We start from the raw sequence: 18,871 nt of genomic DNA on the forward strand, positions 1-18,871 counted from the left end.
GTTCAATATGATCAGTATGATCAGTGTGATCAGTGTGGTCAGTAAGATCAGTGTGATCAGTGTGGTCAATATGATCAGTATGATCAGTGTGGTCTGTATGATCAGTGTGATCAGTGTGGTCAGTATGATCACTATGATCAGTGTGGTCAGTAAGATCAGTGTGAGCAGTGTTATCAGTGTGATCAGTGTGATCATTATGATCAGTATGATCAGTATGATCAGTGTGGTCAGTATGATCAGTGTGAGCAGTGTTATCAGTGTGATCATTATGATCAGTATGATCAGTATGATCAGTGTGGTCTGTATGATCAGTGTGATCAGTGTGGTCAGTATGATCAGTATGATCAGTGTGGTCAGTAAGATCAGTGTGAGCAGTGTGATCAGTGTGATCATTATGATCAGTATGATCAGTATGATCAGTGTGGTCAGTAAGATCAGTGTGAGCAGTGTTATCAGTGTGATCAGTGTGATCATTATGATCAGTATGATCAGTATGATCAGTGTGGTCAGTGTGGTCAGTATGATCAGTGTGGCCAGTGTGATCGATGTGATCAGTACGATCAGGGGCACAGGGGAGGAGCAGCTGCTGTGGTGGTCCAGATCGTGGCAGTACCGTACGCTCCCCTTGTGCACGCTGTCATATTTCCTGTGTTCTGCAGACGGAATGCGCTAACTTCGTGAGGGTCCTGCAGCCGTTCAATAAAACCCACGTCTACGTCTGCGGGACGGGGGCCTACCACCCACTCTGCACCTACATCGACCTGAGCCAGAGCACAGAGGTGAGAAGCGTTACCCTAGAGAGGGCACGAGTGCCCCCGTCTCTGCCCCCATCTCTGCCCCTGTCTCTGCCCCCGGCTGTGCAGCTGCCCCTCACTGTTTAATGAGCAACACACGATGACAGGGCTGCAGACATGCTGGCAGATTTGGCAGGAAACCTTTCCTCCCTGAATTTGATTGGAAACTTTGGATTTTTTCCATTTCCATGGAGCACGTAAACAGGAAGCTGGCATCATCCTTTGTTTACTGTTGGTCTTTCACGGCTGTGACTAATGAAGTGTACAGAAAACACCATTAAATTAAAACATGACTCATGTAATGTGGTAATAAACAGCTTTTCTAATTTCCTGAGAAAGACGGCCTTTGCCTGTTTCGAAGCTACAATTTTTTTTATGGCACTGGTAATACGTAAGAATGAAAAAAGAATTATAAAATTAACGTACAAACTAGTATATGAAATAGTATATGAAAATAGTATAGAAACATCGACTGTGCTTGCAAACTCTCACTCTACAAATATACAGTACATACTATTTATTGTGTTTATTCATAATATGTAATATAATCTGTTACAATATCGTAAATTGTATATCTTTTTCATGGTTTTATACACACTCTCATACAAACACACTTACCCACATACGCTCTCACACACACACACACACATAAGCAGTAGTGGGTCGTCTTTAGCTGAAATGGACTCTCTTTCCCAGAAGCCTTCATTCCAGCTGGAGTCCGGTAGGGGGAAGTGTCCCTACAGCCCGCTGGAGCCTTTCACTGCACTCCTGACTGGTGAGTCACAAAACCGTACCAGCGGGGGGGCACAGCCTTGACACCCCCTCTACCGCTGGCTAATTGATGAGTGTGAGTGTGTGCACTTTTGGAAGTTCCATAAATATGGGCGGAATCTGAGATGTACCCTCGGCTGTCCGGATGTCTCTGAGGTCACATCTCTTCAGCGGGCTGTTGGCCGTGGAGAAGGAGCTGAGAGAGGAGCTGACGCAGCCACTCTTTTAACTGGCCCAAACTCTCCCTTTCCCGCCCCAGACGGAGAGCTCTATGCCGGGACGTCCGTGGACTTCATGGGCGCCAACGCCGCCATTTTCCGCACGTCCGTCTACGGCAGCAGCCAGCACTACATCCGCACCGAGGCCTACCAGGACCACTGGCTCAACGGTGAGAGGGCGGGGCCAGCCGCTCAAAGGATGGGCGGGGCCAGTCACGTTCTTGTGTGGAGGGATTTGCTGTTACTCTGGTCTTCATTGACCATTTAAAGAATTTGATGACACAGTTAATGCATCTCACCTGTTTTTGGGGATTTAGCTGGTTGTTGGCTGTAAGGTGAAAACCTGCAGACGCTGCAGCTCTGAATACCTCTGTTCCGGAATGTTCTTTAGTCTCCCGTTTTGGGACTTTGCTGCGTCTGTCACCCGTATCTGTCAGATAGTCTTGTCTTTCGGTTTTCTCAGAGTCCGGCTCCTTGTTTGACTCTCCGTTTCCCTCCCCATTAGCCTGTTCCTCCTCTCGTTTATCTCCGCAGAGCCGGAGTTTGTGAGCTCCTTCTCCATCCCGGACACCCACAGCCCCGACGACGACAAGGTGTACTTCTTCTTCAAGGAGACGGCGGTGGAGTCCAGCCAGTGGGACAGGCGCATCTACAGCCGGGTGGCACGCGTGTGCAAGGTGAGAGAGAGGAAAGCTCCAGGCTGAGTGTGCTCGCTCGCCCCCGATCCGCATTCCAGCAGGAGCGGCTGCCGCTGGTTTAGAGATGAGGATCAGCCGTTCCAGTTGTTACTCAGCTCTGTGGATCTGCACTCCTGCTGATCACACTGTGGCTGATTGCGCTTCATTGGGTGCTGTACGGTCCCCGGGTTAGGGGATGGTCCCACAGGCTTTGGCCATCTGCTTCCAAAAGCGGTTAGCCGTTAGTCAGAGCCGGTTCGGCCCAGTCGCTCAGGCGCCGTGGTTTGAAAAATCCAACCGATGAGAGGTGGGAGGGCAACTTTGGGTTGTTTTAAAACTCTTAGTCGAAACCTTTGAAAATAACGGCGGTCACAATGGCTGCGGCCAGTGAGAACAGCCCCGAAGGCTTCCTTCTGCAGTATCGGGACATCAGGGTTAAGGCTCATTCCATTTCAATTCAGTCAGTTCAGTGAGTTATTGAAATTCAAAACCCCCCATGAACATTTTGTGAGGCATGGGTTTTTCTCAGAAAATGTCAACAAAATCATTGATGCAATCACTGCAACACATTTCAGCCAGTTTTACATGTGTTATCTGTAGAGCAAATTTAAAATAAATGATCCAAAAAGCAAATGTAGATCGGGGGCATATTCCAGTTTTACTTTGTGTTTGAATGTATACCAGGAGTGTGGTGCAAGTTGACCGAAAGCTGTCCTTCCTGTTCTTACCCTGACAGCATTAATTATGATCTCAGAATGCATAACTGGGAGACCCTGTTAATAGCTTGAGAGTGCCTTATCCATGTCTCTGTAATATAAAGCATCTTGCAGTCAGTTGTGTGTTGAGCAGGTTATGTGTTCAGTAGGGTGTGTGTTGAGCAGGTTATGTGTTCAGTAGGTTGTGTGTTGAGCAGGTTATGTGTTCAGTAGGGTGTGTGTTGAGCAGGTTATGTGTTCAGTAGGGTGTGTGTTGAGCAGGTTATGTGTTCAGCAGGTTGTGTGTTGAGCAGGTTATGGGTTCAGTAGGGTGTGTGTTGAGCAGGTTATGTGTTGAGTAGGGTGTGTGTTGAGCAGGTTTTGTGTTGAGTAGCGTGTGTGTTGAGTTGGATGTGTGTTGAGCAGGTAGTGTGTTGAGTAGGGTGTGTTGAGCAGGTTATGTGTTGAGTAGGGTGTGTGTTGAGCAGGTTTTTTGTTGAGTTGTATGTGTGTTGAGCAGGTTATGTGTTGAATAGGGTGTGTGTTGAGCAGGGTGTGTGTTAAGCAGTTTGTGTGTTGAGCATGTCATGTGTTGAGCTGGTTGTGTATTGGGCAGGTGGTGTGTTGAGTTGGATGTGTGTTGAGCAGATTATGTGTTGAGTAGGGTGTGTGTTGAGCAGGTTTTGTGTTGAGTAGCGTGTGTGTTGAGTTGGATGTGTGTTGAGCAGGTTATGTGTTGAGTAGGGTGTGTTGAGCATGTTGTGTGTTGACCAGTTTGTGTGTTGAGGTTATGTGCTGAGTAGGGTATGTGTTGAGCAGGGTGTGTGTTGAGTAGGGTGTGTTTTGAGCAGGTTATGTGTTCAGTAGGGTGTGTGTTGAGTTGGATATGTGCTGAGCAGGTTATGTGTTGAGTTGGATGTGTGTTGAGAAGGTTGTGTGTTGAGTAGTGTGTGTGTTGAGCAAACTGTTGAGGTTGTGTTGAGGCTGTGTTGAGGTTGTGTGTTGAGTAGGGTCTGTGTTGAGTTGGATGTGTGTTGAGCAGGCTGTGTGTTGAGGTTGTGTATTGAGTTGGATGTGTGTTGAGCATGTTATGTGTTGAGTAGGGTGTCTGTTGAGCAGTTTGTGTGTTGAGGTTATGTGTTGAGTAGGGTGTGTGTTAAGTTGGATGTGTGTTGAGCAGTGTGTGTGTTGAGGTTATGTGTTGAGTAGGGTGTATGTTCAGTAGGTTGTGTGTTGAGCAGGATGTGTGTTGAGTAGAGTGTATGTTGAGCAGGTTATGTGTTAAGCAGGCTGTGTGTTGAATAGGGTGTGTGTTGGACGGGTTATGTGTTGAGCAGGTTGTGCGTTGAGCAGGTTATGTGTTCAGTAGGGTGTGTGTTGAGCAGGTTGTGTGTTGAGTAGTGTGTGTGTTGAGCAGTTTGTGCGTTGAGGTTGTGTGTCGAGTAGTGTGTGTGTTGAGCAGTTTGTGTGTTGAGGTTGTGTGTTGAGTAGTGTGTGTGTTGAGTAGGCTGTGTGTTGAGCGGGTTATGTGTTGAGCAGGTTGTGTGTTGAGTAGGCTGTGTGTTGAGCGGGTTATGTGTTGAGCAGGTTGTGTGTTGAGTAGGGTGTGTGTTGAGTAGTGTGTGTGTTGAGCTGTCTCTGCTGTTTCAGAATGACATTGGGGGTAAGAGGAGCCTGATTAACCGCTGGACCACCTTCCTGAAGGCCAGGCTTGTGTGCTCGGTCCCCGGCCCGGATGGGATGGACACACACTTCGACGAGCTGGGTACAGAAACACACCCCTCCGAACACACCGCACGGCTATGGAAAAATACAGCTGGTGTCCCACGAGCTTAGAGTTTGAGGGTTAAATCTGATATTTATTCTTAAAAATACGTTATTAACTTAGGAATGCTGTTTTTCATTTCCTTTTTCCACACAGGAAATAAAACCCAAAAATTAAAATCTGAAAAACGAACTGAGTTCGGTTCACTGGAAACAGAATAAAACTGAAAAGTTCTTGTTCGAACGTGTTCAGGCGAGCAAGTGTGTTGTTTTGACCCCAGTCTCGATCCCTAGAGCCTCTGGAAAGGGAAACTCCAGTGGGTGGGATGTCTGTGGTCTTATCGCTTCTAGCACATTTTAGAGAGTAGTGCTGAGGGTCTGCTGAGAGGCTCTTGCTAAGACTCATACGCACAGATGGGCCCCTTGGACTGGCATTAAACCTGGACCGTGCCAGTGACTGGTGGTCCCACAGAATGATGTATATGATTGGGCCATTCCAAATTGGAGAGAAAAAGGGGGAACAGCATTTAAAAATATAGTGTTATGCTATACATTAGAGGTTCAGCCTGCTTGAATTTCTGCCTCCATCTGGAGCCCCACCCATGTGAGATCATGATTCGGCAGAACTCATAACTGACCAATGGACTTCTAGCAAAGTACATCCCAGGAAGTTAGCTGGACTTTTCTCATGTCAGTGTCAACTTGTCCAGGCTCGTAGTACTTTAAGTTAATGAACCTGAGAAATTAGTTTCATGTAGATGCAGTAAAAAGCAAAGCTTCTTATCTCTGAACACTTGAACTAAAACACAGAGCACATGGAATCCTGTAATTCTGATCTCGGTTCAGTAGACCAGCTCAGCTCAGGCTTGACTTTGGGCCTTCAGATGTTCTCAGACCTCTGTGTGACTTCGTGTTTCTATCCCTCCCTTTTCAGAGGATATCTTCGTTCTGGAAACCAAGGATTCCCAGAATCCAATCATCTATGGACTCTTCTCTACTTCCAGGTAAGAGATGACTATGCAGTCATGTGTCGTGATTGGTAATTGAACTTGATTCAGCTGCTCAAAACATGATATAAATCTTTTCATGTGTCATATACTGTATGTCTGGTACTGTGTGGGATATATGTCGGAGCTGATCATGGTTCAGTCAGAGATTTTATTGTTAGTGTAACTGTTTTAAGTGTAACTGTTTAACTTATTTAAGGTTTGGCGGCTTGTGTGACAAAGCCTAGCTTAGCTCTTTTTACTGTGGTGATTTACAATGTAGTTTGACCATAGCTTTTTTGTGTTGGCCTACACTGACAAGCAGCTCATGAACAAGAATGGCATTTCACATCCGAATCAAAAAGGAATTTATTTTGTGATTGCTTGTGAGCTTTCAAAAAGTCTGTTTGATTGGCTGCCAGCTTCAATTGCCAGAAATGTACCTTTGGGCCAAGAAAACGCCCGGAAAGACAACAGGATGTCACAGGAAACCCTGACGCGTGAGAACAATCACGCCCGCGCACGCTCTCGCCCTGGGGCAGGCAGGGAGTAAGGCCAGTGGGCGGGGTCTCAGGGCCGTGGGCGGGGTCTCAGGGTGGTGGGCGGGGTCTGCGGAGGCCTGGGCGATGGGTGTTATTCTAACCCATGTTGTTGTAAGTGCAGGCCGTTTCCTCTCTCTTGCGTAAGTAGTCCTGTGGCTGCGTTTCCTGAGCAGATGCAGGATTATATTACGCTGTGTGCTGATGAGTGATTGGTTCGATTCTGCAGATAGGTGCTGCTTGATTTCCATGTTCTGCGTGTGAAGGAACACGGGCCATGAACATTTGAGCTTAAAGTTTGGACGATTTTTCCTTTCAGCTGGTTCTGTCCTTACCGTTCTTTCTGGTGTGCAGTTTCCTGTTTGTTTGCTGGTTATAGATAAGACCATCACAGTGACGGGAAAATTGCTGCCCTGAGCTGATTAAGCTGTGAAAACATTTTTTTCTTCTCAGATTTGCTTCCAAAGAAGGTTCCAGAATGATTTGCTGTTACTGACAGGATGAGATGTGACTGATAGAATAACAGATTAAAGGTTTAGTGAGAATGACTCACTCCCCCTGCAGGTGCTTCTTTCATGGGTGTGGCAGTTTGGGATTAGCATTGTATTAATCCCACATGCAACTGCACATACTTATCAAAAACACAAGTGGTGTGTTTACATGTGATTCTGCAGGGAAAATGAAAGATTTTTAATTCTTTTAACTTACTCTGTGCTTGTGTCTCTCTCCCTCTCCCCCCTCCTCTCTCTCCCCCCCTCCTTCTCTTCCTTTCTCTTCCTCTTATTTCTCTCCCTTCTGTCTCTTGTGATCTCTCTCTCCCTCCCTATCCCCCTTCTTTCTCTCTTTCTCCCTCTATCCCTCTCTCCATCTCTCCCTCCCTCCCTTTCTTTCCCCCTCCCCACCTCATCTCTCTCTTCTCCCCCCCTCCTCCCCCCTCCCCTCCCTCCTCTCTCCCTCTCCTCCCCCCCTCCCCTCTCTCTCCCCCCCTCCCCTTCCCCCTCTACCCCCCCTCTCTCTCCCTCTCCTCCCCCTCCCCCTCCCCTCTCTCCCTTCCTCTCTCCCCCCCTCCCCTTCCCCCTCTACCCCCCCTCTCCCTCCCTCCCTCTCCCCCTCCCCTCTCTCCCCCCCTCTCCCTCCCTCTCCTCCCCCCCTCCTCTCTCCCCCTCCCCCCCTCTCTCTCCCCCACCCCCCCCCCCCCCCATCTCCCCCCCCCCTCCCCCCTCTCTGTAGCTATGTGTTTCGGGGCTCTGCAGTCTGTGTGTACTCCATGGCCTCCATCCGGTCCGCCTTCAACGGGCCCTTCGCCCACAAGGAGGGCCCCGATTACCGCTGGGTGGAGTACAAGGGGAGGGTGCCTTACCCCCGCCCCGGCACGGTAAGGTCCCGCCCGTTTGGAAGGGCAGAGCAGAGTGGGCGGGGGTTCAGCGTTTCCAGAGAGGGAGGGGGGAGACGTAACGGGCCCCTCAATGGGTCCCTCCTAAATTCCTGACACGCTCTCAGGGGAAACTCACAGGTGCCTGGGGGTCTGATTGAGTTGAGCTGGCCGGTCCCGTTCTGGGGTTCAGTTAATTAGCTTTTGGGATCTGGAGTGCCACTGTTATGTAATAATTGAAAGTTCAGCTGTTTGCATGAAATGAAAAACCTACAGGATGGCAGATCTCCAGGAACAGGGTTGGTTGCCACTGTTTTAGACCCATCTGATACCTGCCCAGACTCCCAGGTATTCCTGCTTAACATTGAGGGTCTCCCTACCATCGAAGTCAAAACGTTCATGTGTGATTTATGCTCTGAAAATGTGTTATGGGGAGGCCAAGCACTGGCCTCAGAAACTCCACTGAGAATCTGGGACCTCCTGCAGGGGAACAGGAGATCTGAGTATCTGGTTACTCTGGAGAATCTGTGGTGATATTGGCCTGCCTCACGTGGAATGTGGTTGTGGTCCCCCCAGTGCCCCAGCGAGACCTACGACCCGCTCCACAAGTCCACGCGGGACTTTCCCGACGACGTGGTCAGCTTCATGAGAGGCCACCAGCTGATGTGGGAGCCGGTGGTGCCCATCAACCGCAGGCCCGTCTTCATGAGGCCCGGCGCCCCCTACAGCCTGAAGAGGGTGGTGGTGGACCGGGTGGAGGCGGAGGACGGGCAGTACGACGTGCTGTACCTGGGGACAGGTGCGTACTGCGTGTGCGCTCAGTCATGGGACAGCAGAGATCGAGGTCGTGGTCATAAACAGACACGTTCCTAACAAAAACAGACGTGGGTAAGGATTCCCCCGTGCTTTAAGTGTGTGGGCTTTCACAGTGACCAGTCAGGGGCTCAGACTTCAGTCCTGGGACTGCCAGAGTGCCGACCGGTCAGAGTGCCGATCAGTTTAATTATTTGACCGGTCGCAGATTCGATGCACCGCGATTCCAAGGCCTGAATTGGCATGTGGGTGAAAGGAAACCATGGCAACCTGCAGGCAGGCACTCTGGACCTCTGGGACGGGAGCTCTGAGTCCCCTGGTGTAGATGGGACAGACATCACCATGGTTTCGGGAGTAAAAAAGCATGCGGGGCGCTGAGAGACCGTAAGACTGACCCGGGGTCAGTGGGGCTCTGACCTGCCTGTCTGGCCTGATATACGAGACAGGATATTTAACCTGAGGAAGCTGACCCCAGGTCAGCTCAGGGGCATCCTCAGGTCACAGGCTTTGTCCAGTGAGTTAAAAGCCTTCACTCCCCGAGCCCGCCTTTCCTTTATTAGTGGGCGGGGCTGATGTGCCCGCCCACGTGCGGTGGCTTGACCAATGACCTGTGACTGGAAGAGGTAACACCCTTTACTTGTAAGCAGAAGAAGGGAGACTAGTCACTTATATTATTCATCATTTTTGTTAAAGGTGGCTTATTGTAACTTTGGACAACTCTGAACCTGAATTAATATGTAATATTTAAAAAAATTAATAAATAAAATCCCTCTGGCTGTACTGCTTGCACAGAGCTAAAACAGGATAGGTACCTCAATAGGAAATGCAATTGCGTCACACTTTGAACGTCTATAGAAACCTGACCAAGCTGCCAACGCTTATAACCTATTTATAAAATTGATTTCACTGTTAAAAGGTAGTAAAAATGTACACCCAGTTGATGCAGACAGATGCACAGACAGACAGATGCACAGCCAGACAGACCAGCAGAGCAGAGTGCAGTTCCCTTAGGGTGAGTGTCATTGCAGTCTATTTGTAGTGAGTGTTTACAGCATGTTTGCTTGCTTTTGTATTTAGCTTGGCTCTATTAGCTGATCTACACTTCTGAGTGATTTGGTGTAATGGTAAGACTGAGGAGTTCAGTATGCGGACAGTGATTGCATCAGGCTAGGGGTCTGGCTGCTGGAAACATCCTTGTTTGGAGACAGGACAGTTCCCACGGCTGTCTTCACCCAGCTACACTGGGAGCGTCCTGGGACAGTCCTGATATTCTGAGCAGCAAACAAAAATGTGTGTGTGTGAGCGTGTGTGTGTGTGTACGTGTGTGCGTACAGTGTGTGTGTGCATGTGTGTGTGCGTGCGTGCGTGTGTGTGTGTGTCTGAGTACATGAGCGTGCGTGTGTGTGTGTGTGTATGCAGTGTGTGCGTACAGTGTGTGTGTGCGTGTGTGTGTGCGTGCGTGTGTGAGTGTGTGTGTGTGAGTGCATGTATGTGTGTGTGTGTGTGTGTGTGTGTGTATGTATGTGTGTGTGAGTGTGTGTGTGTGTATGTGTGCGTGTGTGCGTGTGTGAGAGTGTGTGTGTGTGTGTGCTGAGCACATGCTTACAGAGGATGTGTTATGGGTTTGAGTTGTGTGTGCTAAGCACATGCTTACAGGGGATGTGTTAAGGGTTTGAGAGGCCTGGCAGCTGCAGCTGCTGCATAAATCGTGCTCAGAGTCCAGCGCATGGCGCATGGGGCAAGTTTGCGGCTGCTACGCTTTCAGTAACTACGTAACTGCTAGATCCGACACTGGAGAATGTTCACAGGGGTCTTCCACCACAACAAAACAACATGTTTGAACTGCAAAAACGTCTCTACTTAATTAAGTGTGGTTGTGTGTGTGAGAGTTTGTTAGTCGGTGATGAAAGGCCTCATTTCCTTATGGAGGGGCGTGTCTAACCGGTGACCGCTCTGTTCCTCAGACACCGGGAAAGTGCTGAAGGCCATCTCCATCCCCAAGGACAACTGGGAGATGGAGGAGATCGTCCTGGAGGAGCTGAGCGTGTTTCAGGTATGGAAACTCCACATTCGGTGTCACCGCGCTCCCCTCTCATTGGTCCGTCCGTTCTGGGTCCTCTCGCTCTGATCCGGGGCCTGGCGAATAGGTTGTTGTTTTCCGCGCAAGGAGAACAGAAATAACCCACGTGAGAGAAAACAGATCTGCGGCGTTTTCCCAGAGAATCTAAATACGTCCATGAGCAGATGGACTGGAGGGAAGAGCTCGGAAACACAGGCACCCGTGGTACGGGACCCATTTATTTTCCTTTCAAATTAAAAGCGCAGATAACCCCATTTTCCACTGCTGCCCAAATAAAAGGACCACATGCATCGATGGTACCGAGGAAGGTGAAATAAATAGGCTGTTGTTCTGAGCTCCACGTGAGAAAGGGTTTGGTGTAAGAGGACCTGATAAAACAGTGAGCAAAGGGGAGCTTGTCCTATATTTTCATATTCATCCGGGCTGCACTGGCAGTCGATGTGTTGATCATCAGTTACAATACTAAAGATTGTAGAGCTAACACATTTCAAGATATGTAATCTCCAATTTAATTTAAGTACAGTGCCAGATTAAATGCCAATAAAGATTTGTTCCTGGAATGTAAATGGTGTTTACAGTCCCGTAAAGCAGAAGTAGTTCTCTAGTTTAAAAAAAAAAAAATTAAGAAAAAATAAAGTAGAGAGTAAAGATATGAGGAGCTCCAGCAGAGAGATGAGGGGTCCTGGGTATTTAATTAGCTTTTCTGTGTAAGAGGAGAAGGCAGAGCAGAGCGGTGTGGGCGGCTGGCTCTGAGGTCCTGGGCCTTGTCAGATATTCCCGAGGGAGTCGCCTGCAGTTGGGAGGTAATGGTGTGAAACCCACACAAAGCCATCCGAAAAAAGAGCACGGCCATTCTGGGGCGAGTCAGCGCCCCTCAGCTCACAGCGCTGCCCGGTGGAATGAACCGGCGACCCGGAAACAGGTTTCAGCCTCAGCTGTGCTCTCTAAAAACCTGTCTGTTCTGCTTTAAAAGGAGCAGAAAAGGCCATAAAGGTCTGCGGTGCTGAGGTTTCAGCCTCAGCTGTGCTCTCCAAAACCTGTCTGTTCTGCTTTAAAAGGAGCAGAAAAGGCCATAGAAGTCTGCGGTGCTGAGGTTTCAGCCTCAGCTGTGCTCTCCAAAAACCTGTCTGTTCTGCTTTAAAAGGAGCAGAAAAGGCCATAAAGGTCTGCGGTGCTGAGGTTTCAGCCTCAGCTGTGCTCTCCAAAAACCTGTCTGTTCTGCTTTAAAAGGAGCAGAAAAGGCCATAGAAGACTGCGGTGCTGAGGTTTCAGCCTCAGCTGTGCTCTCCAAAAACCTGTCTGTTCTGCTTTAAAAGGAGCAGAAAAGGCCATAAAGGTCTGCGGTGCTGAGGTTTCAGCCTCAGCTGTGCTCTCCAAAAACCTGTCTGTTCTGCTTTAAAAGGAGCAGAAAAGGCCATAGAAGCCTGCGGTGCTGAGGTTTCAGCCTCAGCTGTGCTCTCCAAAAACCTGTCTGTTCTGCTTTAAAAGGAGCAGAAAAGGCCATAAAGGTCTGCGGTGCTGAGGTTTCAGCCTCAGCTGTGCTCTCCAAAAACCTGTCTGTTCTGCTTTAAAAGGAGCAGAAAAGGCCATAGAAGTCTGCGGTGCTGAAGTTTCAGCCTCAGCTGTGCTCTCCAAAAACCTGTCTGTTCTGCTTTAAAAGGAGCAGAAAAGGCCATAGAAGTCTGTGGTGCTGAGGTTTCAGCCTCAGCTGTGCTCTCCAAAAACCTGTCTGTTCTGCTTTAAAAGGAGCAGAAAAGGCCATAAAGGTCTGCAGTGCTGAGGTTTCAGCCTCAGCTGTGCTCTCCAAAAACCTGTCTGTTCTGCTTTAAAAGGAGCAGAAAAGGCCATAGAAGTCTGCGGTGCTGAGGTTTCAGCCTCAGCTGTGCTCTCCAAAAACCTGTCTGTTCTGCTTTAAAAGGAGCAGAAAAGGCCATAGAAGTCTGCGGTGCTGAGGTTTCAGCCTCAGCTGTGCTCTCCAAAAACCTGTCTGTTCTGCTTTAAAAGGAGCAGAAAAGGCCATAGAAGTCTGCGGTGCTGAGGTTTCAGCCTCAGCTGTGCTCTCCAAAAACCTGTCTGTTCTGCTTTAAAAGGAGCAGAAAAGGCCATAGAAGTCTGCGGTGCTGAGGTTTCAGCCTCAGCTGTGCTCTCCAAAAACCTGTCTGTTCTGCTTTAAAAGGAGCAGAAAAGGCCATAGAAGTCTGTGGTGCTGAGGTTTCAGCCTCAGACTTCTATGGCCTTTTCTGCTTTAAAAGGAGCAGAAAAGGCCATAGAAGTCTGCGGTGCTGAGGTTTCAGCCTCAGCTGTGCTCTCCAAAAACCTGTCTGTTCTGCTTTAAAAGGAGCAGAAAAGGCCATAGAAGTCTGCGGTGCTGAGGTTTCAGCCTCAGCTGTGCTCTCCAAAAACCTGTCTGTTCTGCTTTAAAAGGAGCAGAAAAGGCCATAGAAGTCTGCGGTGCTGAGGTTTCAGCCTCAGCTGTGCTCTCCAAAAACCTGTCTGTTCTGCTTTAAAAGGAGCAGAAAAGGCCATAGAAGTCTGCGGTGCTGTAGTTTCTTTGTGGCGCTGCTTGTTAACATGGCGTCTTTTCTCTTGAACTGACAGAAGTCGGCCCCAGTCCTGAACATGGAGCTGTCGACCAAACGGGTGAGTGTTCTGAGGTGGAAATAAAGGCTGAAAAGGCTTAGCTTACATTAAGAAGCTTTTTCATAGGGAATGTTAGATCTGTTTAGTTTTGCAAGGGTAGACAGTTCATTAGCATTAGTGCAATAATTCCTCTGTATTATTGACTTTTTAAAAATTAAATAATAATATAGCTGAGAACAATGATGATGCCTTGTTACAGAAGTTTATATTTTGTCATCCAAAGAGCATCTGGATCATTCCTAACTAGAGTTTAAGCGCGAGGACACGACTCTTAGCTGTTGCTCTTGTGTTATTCCTGTTTTTACATTACGCGAGTGGGTTCGTGACATGGACTGCGCTACATGCTAAACACAGTTAAGAAAGTGCTAAAATGCTAATGCTAGGACGCAGCAGCGTGGCTGAAGATGTGAGCTTCTCTCCTCCTCTTCCTCCGCGTGCGCAGCAACTGCTGTACGTGAGCGGCGATGCGGGCGTGGTCCAGCTGGGCCTGCAGCGCTGTGGGCTGTACGGACAGGCCTGCGCAGACTGCTGCCTGGCCAGGGACCCCTACTGCGCCTGGGACGGGGCCGCCTGCAGCAGCTACTTCCCTAGCAACAAGAGGTGAGCCCCGCCCACGCCCCGCCCACGCCCCGCCCATACCCCATCTATACCCTGCACATCCTCGTGCCCTACCAATACCCATATGCTACTCATACCCAACCCTGCCTATACACATACCCTGCCCAGCAACATCATCACCAGACCTGGATCAAGTAATTATTTGAAACACTTAAGCCCCTTGGAAAATTCCTGCAAAGATTCTTCTTGTGCATTAATGTTCAAACAGGAATTTGACTCAAATTTGACCATATTTTTTTTTGCAGCTATGATATTTTTGGCAAAAATTATTGAGTTTGGCTAGGTACCGGCAGAGTTAGCGTTAGCTGGCTGTGATATCAAAGCTTTAAAAAGTAAGAAAGTTAGCGATAGTTTGCACAGCCAAACTTTATTTTTAATTAAATGTTATTTTTGCTACAGCACATTTCACCCATAATATTTGTCATCGAAGCAGCTGCTAGTAACTCAGTAATTATGTTGGCTACACATTTCGGGCCGATTACAAATTCCAACAGAAATTGAACGATCAAGATAATTGTCTGTCCAGCAGAAATACAGCAAGCTCAGTATTACTTATGAAGCTCTTCAAATCTTTGCATTCTCATCTTCGCTGAAAAGCCGAACCGATCTTCACTCTTGTCTCATGCTCGGTTCAATTTATTTTTAGTCTAAATCTTTTCTTCTACAGTCTTTCTTTTTGTGCTTTTTTTATCAGCACATGCCATTTCAGACAAAGGCGGGACTGGTCATTTTGGTTGATTTCTCTCTGTCGTTCATTTTCTACTTGCTAGCTGTAGCACTCTCTGCAGTATCTCTGTCCAGTATTATCTGTATAACCCTGCCCTGCTCTGGCAGTGCTGTGAACATGCAAGGAGATTGACCGGCAGGTAGGGAAGCCACCTTGCAGAGAGCTGTCCTGATTGGCCACCTTGCAGAGAGCTATCCTGATTGGTTGTTACGATTCAGGCACAGTGAAATTAGGAGTGGCTGATTTCAGAGCCTCGGGATGTGTTTCGTAGAGCTTATGAATTATTAATATCTGTTGGGATGTGAAGGAAATTTAACCAAATATGAATAATAGTGTTTTAAAACAAACTTACATACTAAACCTTTAAGGATCTTTGTGAAATATTTTGTTTATGTAGATAGACTAAACATTAATTTAAGCTTAAAAAGTGTTTAAAAAGCTCAGTTTTGATTGGTTCATATGAGTCTCAATGTCTTTTGTAGGCAATTTGACACATGCAATCAATCAAGTTTTAAAAGAGATTTAGTTTGGGAGCAAGTGTGAAGTCTAATCTCAGGCTGAGGGGAAAGGCACATTACTGAGATGGGTGGAAGAGAAAAAATGAATATTTTGACATGAAATCCATCCTACTAAAGAACTCAATTCAGGGATCGGTTTAATGGTATGATTATCTGTTCCAAGTCAAACACATCTTTGTTTTATTTGCACCCTAAGCAGTGGAGGGTAATTGAATCTGGGGAAGTGGTGATGGCTACTGCCCTACCCTGTTCTGTTTTTCCCCCAGTACGATTGTAATACAAGACTGCAGTTTTAGAATTATTTTAGACATTTTTCCTTGGAGTGCCAGTATTTTAGTAGAAGAAATTGATTGTTTACATGGCCCGAAATGTGCCTAAATCTAAAATATTTCCACATATTATTTTGATAAACAATAACGATAATGTGCGTACACACACTTTGCAACAGGAAGCAGGGCTCATGACTCGAGGTCCACTCTCTGGCAAGGCTAGGAGAGATTATCCCTGTGTTGATTAATGACCTATAGTCATGGGCCTATTGATTTATTACAGCATCAGTCTTTTATACTTTTGTGTGTACTGTGTGGGCAATGATATCTGTTTGTTTACCTTTAAAGGATTAACATGGTGGTTGGTCACACTTTCTAGGTTTTATGTACTATTTGCACAAGAGGCATTGAAGAAACACGATGAGTACAGTATTAAATATGACCATTCTTTGGTTTTGGAGAAGTAGGGGTGTTAAATTTATTGTCCTATTTTCAACCGGTTGAGAATGTTCTCTTCTTGGTGCGTCACACCGGCAATAACCACTCCCCTATCCATGCCCCGTAAAGAAATCTGACTGGACACACCTATGGCAAGCCGTTTTAACATTTAATAACTAGACTGGATATGTATTGCAGATATCCGTAATTCAATTCTTCCTAGTCAAAAAGAACATTTCAGATATCCACAATGACATTCTTCCTATCCACAATTGTCATTTCAGATATCCACAACGTCATTCTTCCTAGGACAAATTACGTCACTTTTGCCATTCATGTATATTGGGCTTTCAATTTCAGATATCCACAATGTCATTCTTGCTATCCAGAAGGAACATTCTGGAAATCTGCAATAGAATTCTTACTAGGAAAAACTCCCATTTCAGATATCTACAATCCAATTGTTACTAGGCATAAATGTAATTTCAGATATCCAAAATGAAAAACCATTCCAGATATCGATAATGTAACTTTGAATATCCAAAATACATTGTGACTAGTAAAAATGTCATTACGGATATCCACAATTGGCATTATGACTAGTAAAAATGCAATTGTGGACATCTGTATAAATATTGTGGATATGTAATTTTGAATATCCAAAATACATTGTGACTAGTAAAAATGTCATTACGGATATCCACAATTGGCATTATGACTAGTAAAATTGCAATTGTGGACATCTGTATAAATATTGTGGATATCCATAATTGTAATTCTTCCTATCCAGAATGCAGTTTTAGATATCTGAAATTGTAATTCTGGATATCCAAAAAGATAATAATTCAGTTATGACTAGTAACAATTAGATTGTAGATATCTGAAATGGGAGTTTTTCCTAGTTTGCTTTCATAAGGACGTTATAGTTGTGCTTTTATCTTCACTTGGCTAGCTAGCTAGCAAAAATTATTATTGGATATAAGTCAACGCCCTTAGTTATCGATACTTGATACTAAGTTAGCTAGCTTGTGAAAATTCAGTCTCACAAGATGAGCGCGTATCATGGAGGTAGCTATGGTAACAGGGCACGGTCTGTCAATCATAGCTAACTGTCCGTTCTGACATTTTGGGCAAACTTTTATAGTGGGAAATTTAGGCTTAGAAAAATAAGTTTTAAAATACATTTAAATGACTGAATAATAAAAGAATTATGCACATTTGTTTTGTTGTTGCCAAAAGACAACTGGCAAGTGTCACATTCAACCACCATGTTACTTCTTTAACTCTTGTCATGGGCATCTTTCCATATATTTTGTAATGCAGCAGTATTTGCTGTCCAAGACAACTTTTCTGTCAGGAAAGATAGATAATCAGCAGGCTAACAGAAGGCAAACCCGCTAGTGAGTAGCATACCGCCGTTATGAGGAATTGGGAAGTGCTGGACCGCTGGCAGACAGACAGTGGGCACCAGGGGCAGACTGGTGGGTGCCCGCGGGCGGGGTCACTGGTGTGTGTGACCAGGTGTGACGCTGGCGTTTCCTCCCGACTCACAGGCGAGCTCGGCGTCAGGACGTGAGGCACGGAGACCCCCGCAGCCAGTGCTACGACCTGGAGGAAGGTAAGGACCCCTACCTGCCACTCACACAGGTGCTCAGGCATACCACCTGGAGGAAGGTAAGGACCCCTACCTGCCACTCACACAGGTGTGCAGGCATACCACCTGGGGGAAGGTAAGGACCCCTACCTGTCACTCACACAGGTGCGCAGGTATATGACCTGGAGGAAGGTAAGGACCCCTACCTGTCACTCACACAGGTGCGCAGGTATATGACCTGGAGGAAGGTAAGGACCCCTACCTGTCACTCACACAGGTGCTCAGGCATACCATTTGGAGGAAGGCAGTGTTCAGGGAGTATGCTGCCAAACACTTACATTTTACCCTCCTCTTTAATGATCTCATATTAGTGTACTTTATGTATTATTAACCTAAATAACTGAAGACCTCCACCTCTGACTACCGTGGAGATCTGTGACACAGTTCCTTTCCTAAGTCTTCCCCCTCGCTTGGCCTTTCCCTCACCCTGAATGCTTTCACCGCTAACCTACTGGGCAGCTAAAGGGACTGCTCCAGTATATCCTCAAAGGATACAGTGCACCTCTGGCCCTCTTTAGACACTCTTTCTTTGAGCTTCTTTCTGGAATAGCAATGCCACAGGTACAGCTGTGCATCGAAAGCTAAGGTGTGCCAATGGTAATGCAATACTAACTGTTGGTTTGATTATGTAACTTTATACTCATTGATTATGAATGGGCCTCCTGTGCTTGCCTGGTGGTATTGCACCTCTGTGTTCCTGTGACTAACGCTGGTGATAAGCGGCTCTAGATGAGATTGTCTGCTGAGTGATTGCAGTGTAACTGCAGTCTAAGTGAGGTAAAGTGCTCATTAACAGCCTAACTGAAAATAAAGGGTCTCTTCGGCTGTTCCTCTCTTCATCTGTGCAACTGTGGTGGCAGTTAGGGTTAGGTTACCATCAGCACATAGTAATAATTGAGTAAGGATTAGATTAATCGTGAATTCTTTAATTCAAGTGTTCACAAATTCTCAGGCTTGTACCACTGCTGTAATAGGTGGTGGTTACCTAGTTTTGAAGCTCCCTCTAGTGGTGAGTTGGTGTACACGCAGGGCCGCGCAGTGAAACAGAGGCTGTGCTTGCAGGTTCGGAAGGCGTCGAGGAGAAGGTGATCTACGGGGTGGAGAACAACACCACCTTCCTGGAGTGCGTGCCCAGGTCCCAGCAGACTGAGGTCAGGTGGACAGTGCAGCTTCAGCAGGACCACACCAGCAGAGAGGTGAGGGTCGGGGGGGGCACTGCGGTGGGGGCGGGGGGGGGGGGCCGTTACGCTGCGGAACGCTCCGGAACGCTTGCTGAACTGGATGTGCTGAACAGTTGT

At 47.1% G+C, this 18,871-nt stretch overlaps 1 protein-coding gene across 3 annotated transcripts in view; it reads left to right on the forward strand.

The window, feature by feature from the left end:
• Positions 1–18,871, forward strand: part of si:dkey-49n23.1 (semaphorin-3D) — an 88,365-nt gene that overhangs the window by 65,894 nt on the left and 3,600 nt on the right. For 2 of the 3 annotated variants that reach the window (XM_035388897.1, XM_035388896.1), the window contains 13 exons: positions 660–779; positions 1,491–1,569; positions 1,825–1,953; positions 2,318–2,460; positions 4,806–4,920; positions 5,854–5,923; positions 7,675–7,819; positions 8,393–8,615; positions 10,594–10,682; positions 13,308–13,349; positions 13,792–13,949; positions 17,473–17,537; positions 18,636–18,769. In XM_035388897.1, coding sequence (XP_035244788.1) covers positions 660–779; positions 1,491–1,569; positions 1,825–1,953; positions 2,318–2,460; positions 4,806–4,920; positions 5,854–5,923; positions 7,675–7,819; positions 8,393–8,615; positions 10,594–10,682; positions 13,308–13,349; positions 13,792–13,949; positions 17,473–17,537; positions 18,636–18,769 — 1,512 coding nt within the window. The remainder of the gene's footprint in view (positions 1–659; positions 780–1,490; positions 1,570–1,824; positions 1,954–2,317; positions 2,461–4,805; positions 4,921–5,853; positions 5,924–7,674; positions 7,820–8,392; positions 8,616–10,593; positions 10,683–13,307; positions 13,350–13,791; positions 13,950–17,472; positions 17,538–18,635; positions 18,770–18,871) is intronic. The other variant, XM_035388899.1, reaches the window with a different exon arrangement.

Source organism: Anguilla anguilla, chromosome 13 (genome assembly GCF_013347855.1).
Source record: "Anguilla anguilla isolate fAngAng1 chromosome 13, fAngAng1.pri, whole genome shotgun sequence".
Classification (NCBI taxonomy): Eukaryota; Metazoa; Chordata; class Actinopteri; order Anguilliformes; family Anguillidae; genus Anguilla; species Anguilla anguilla.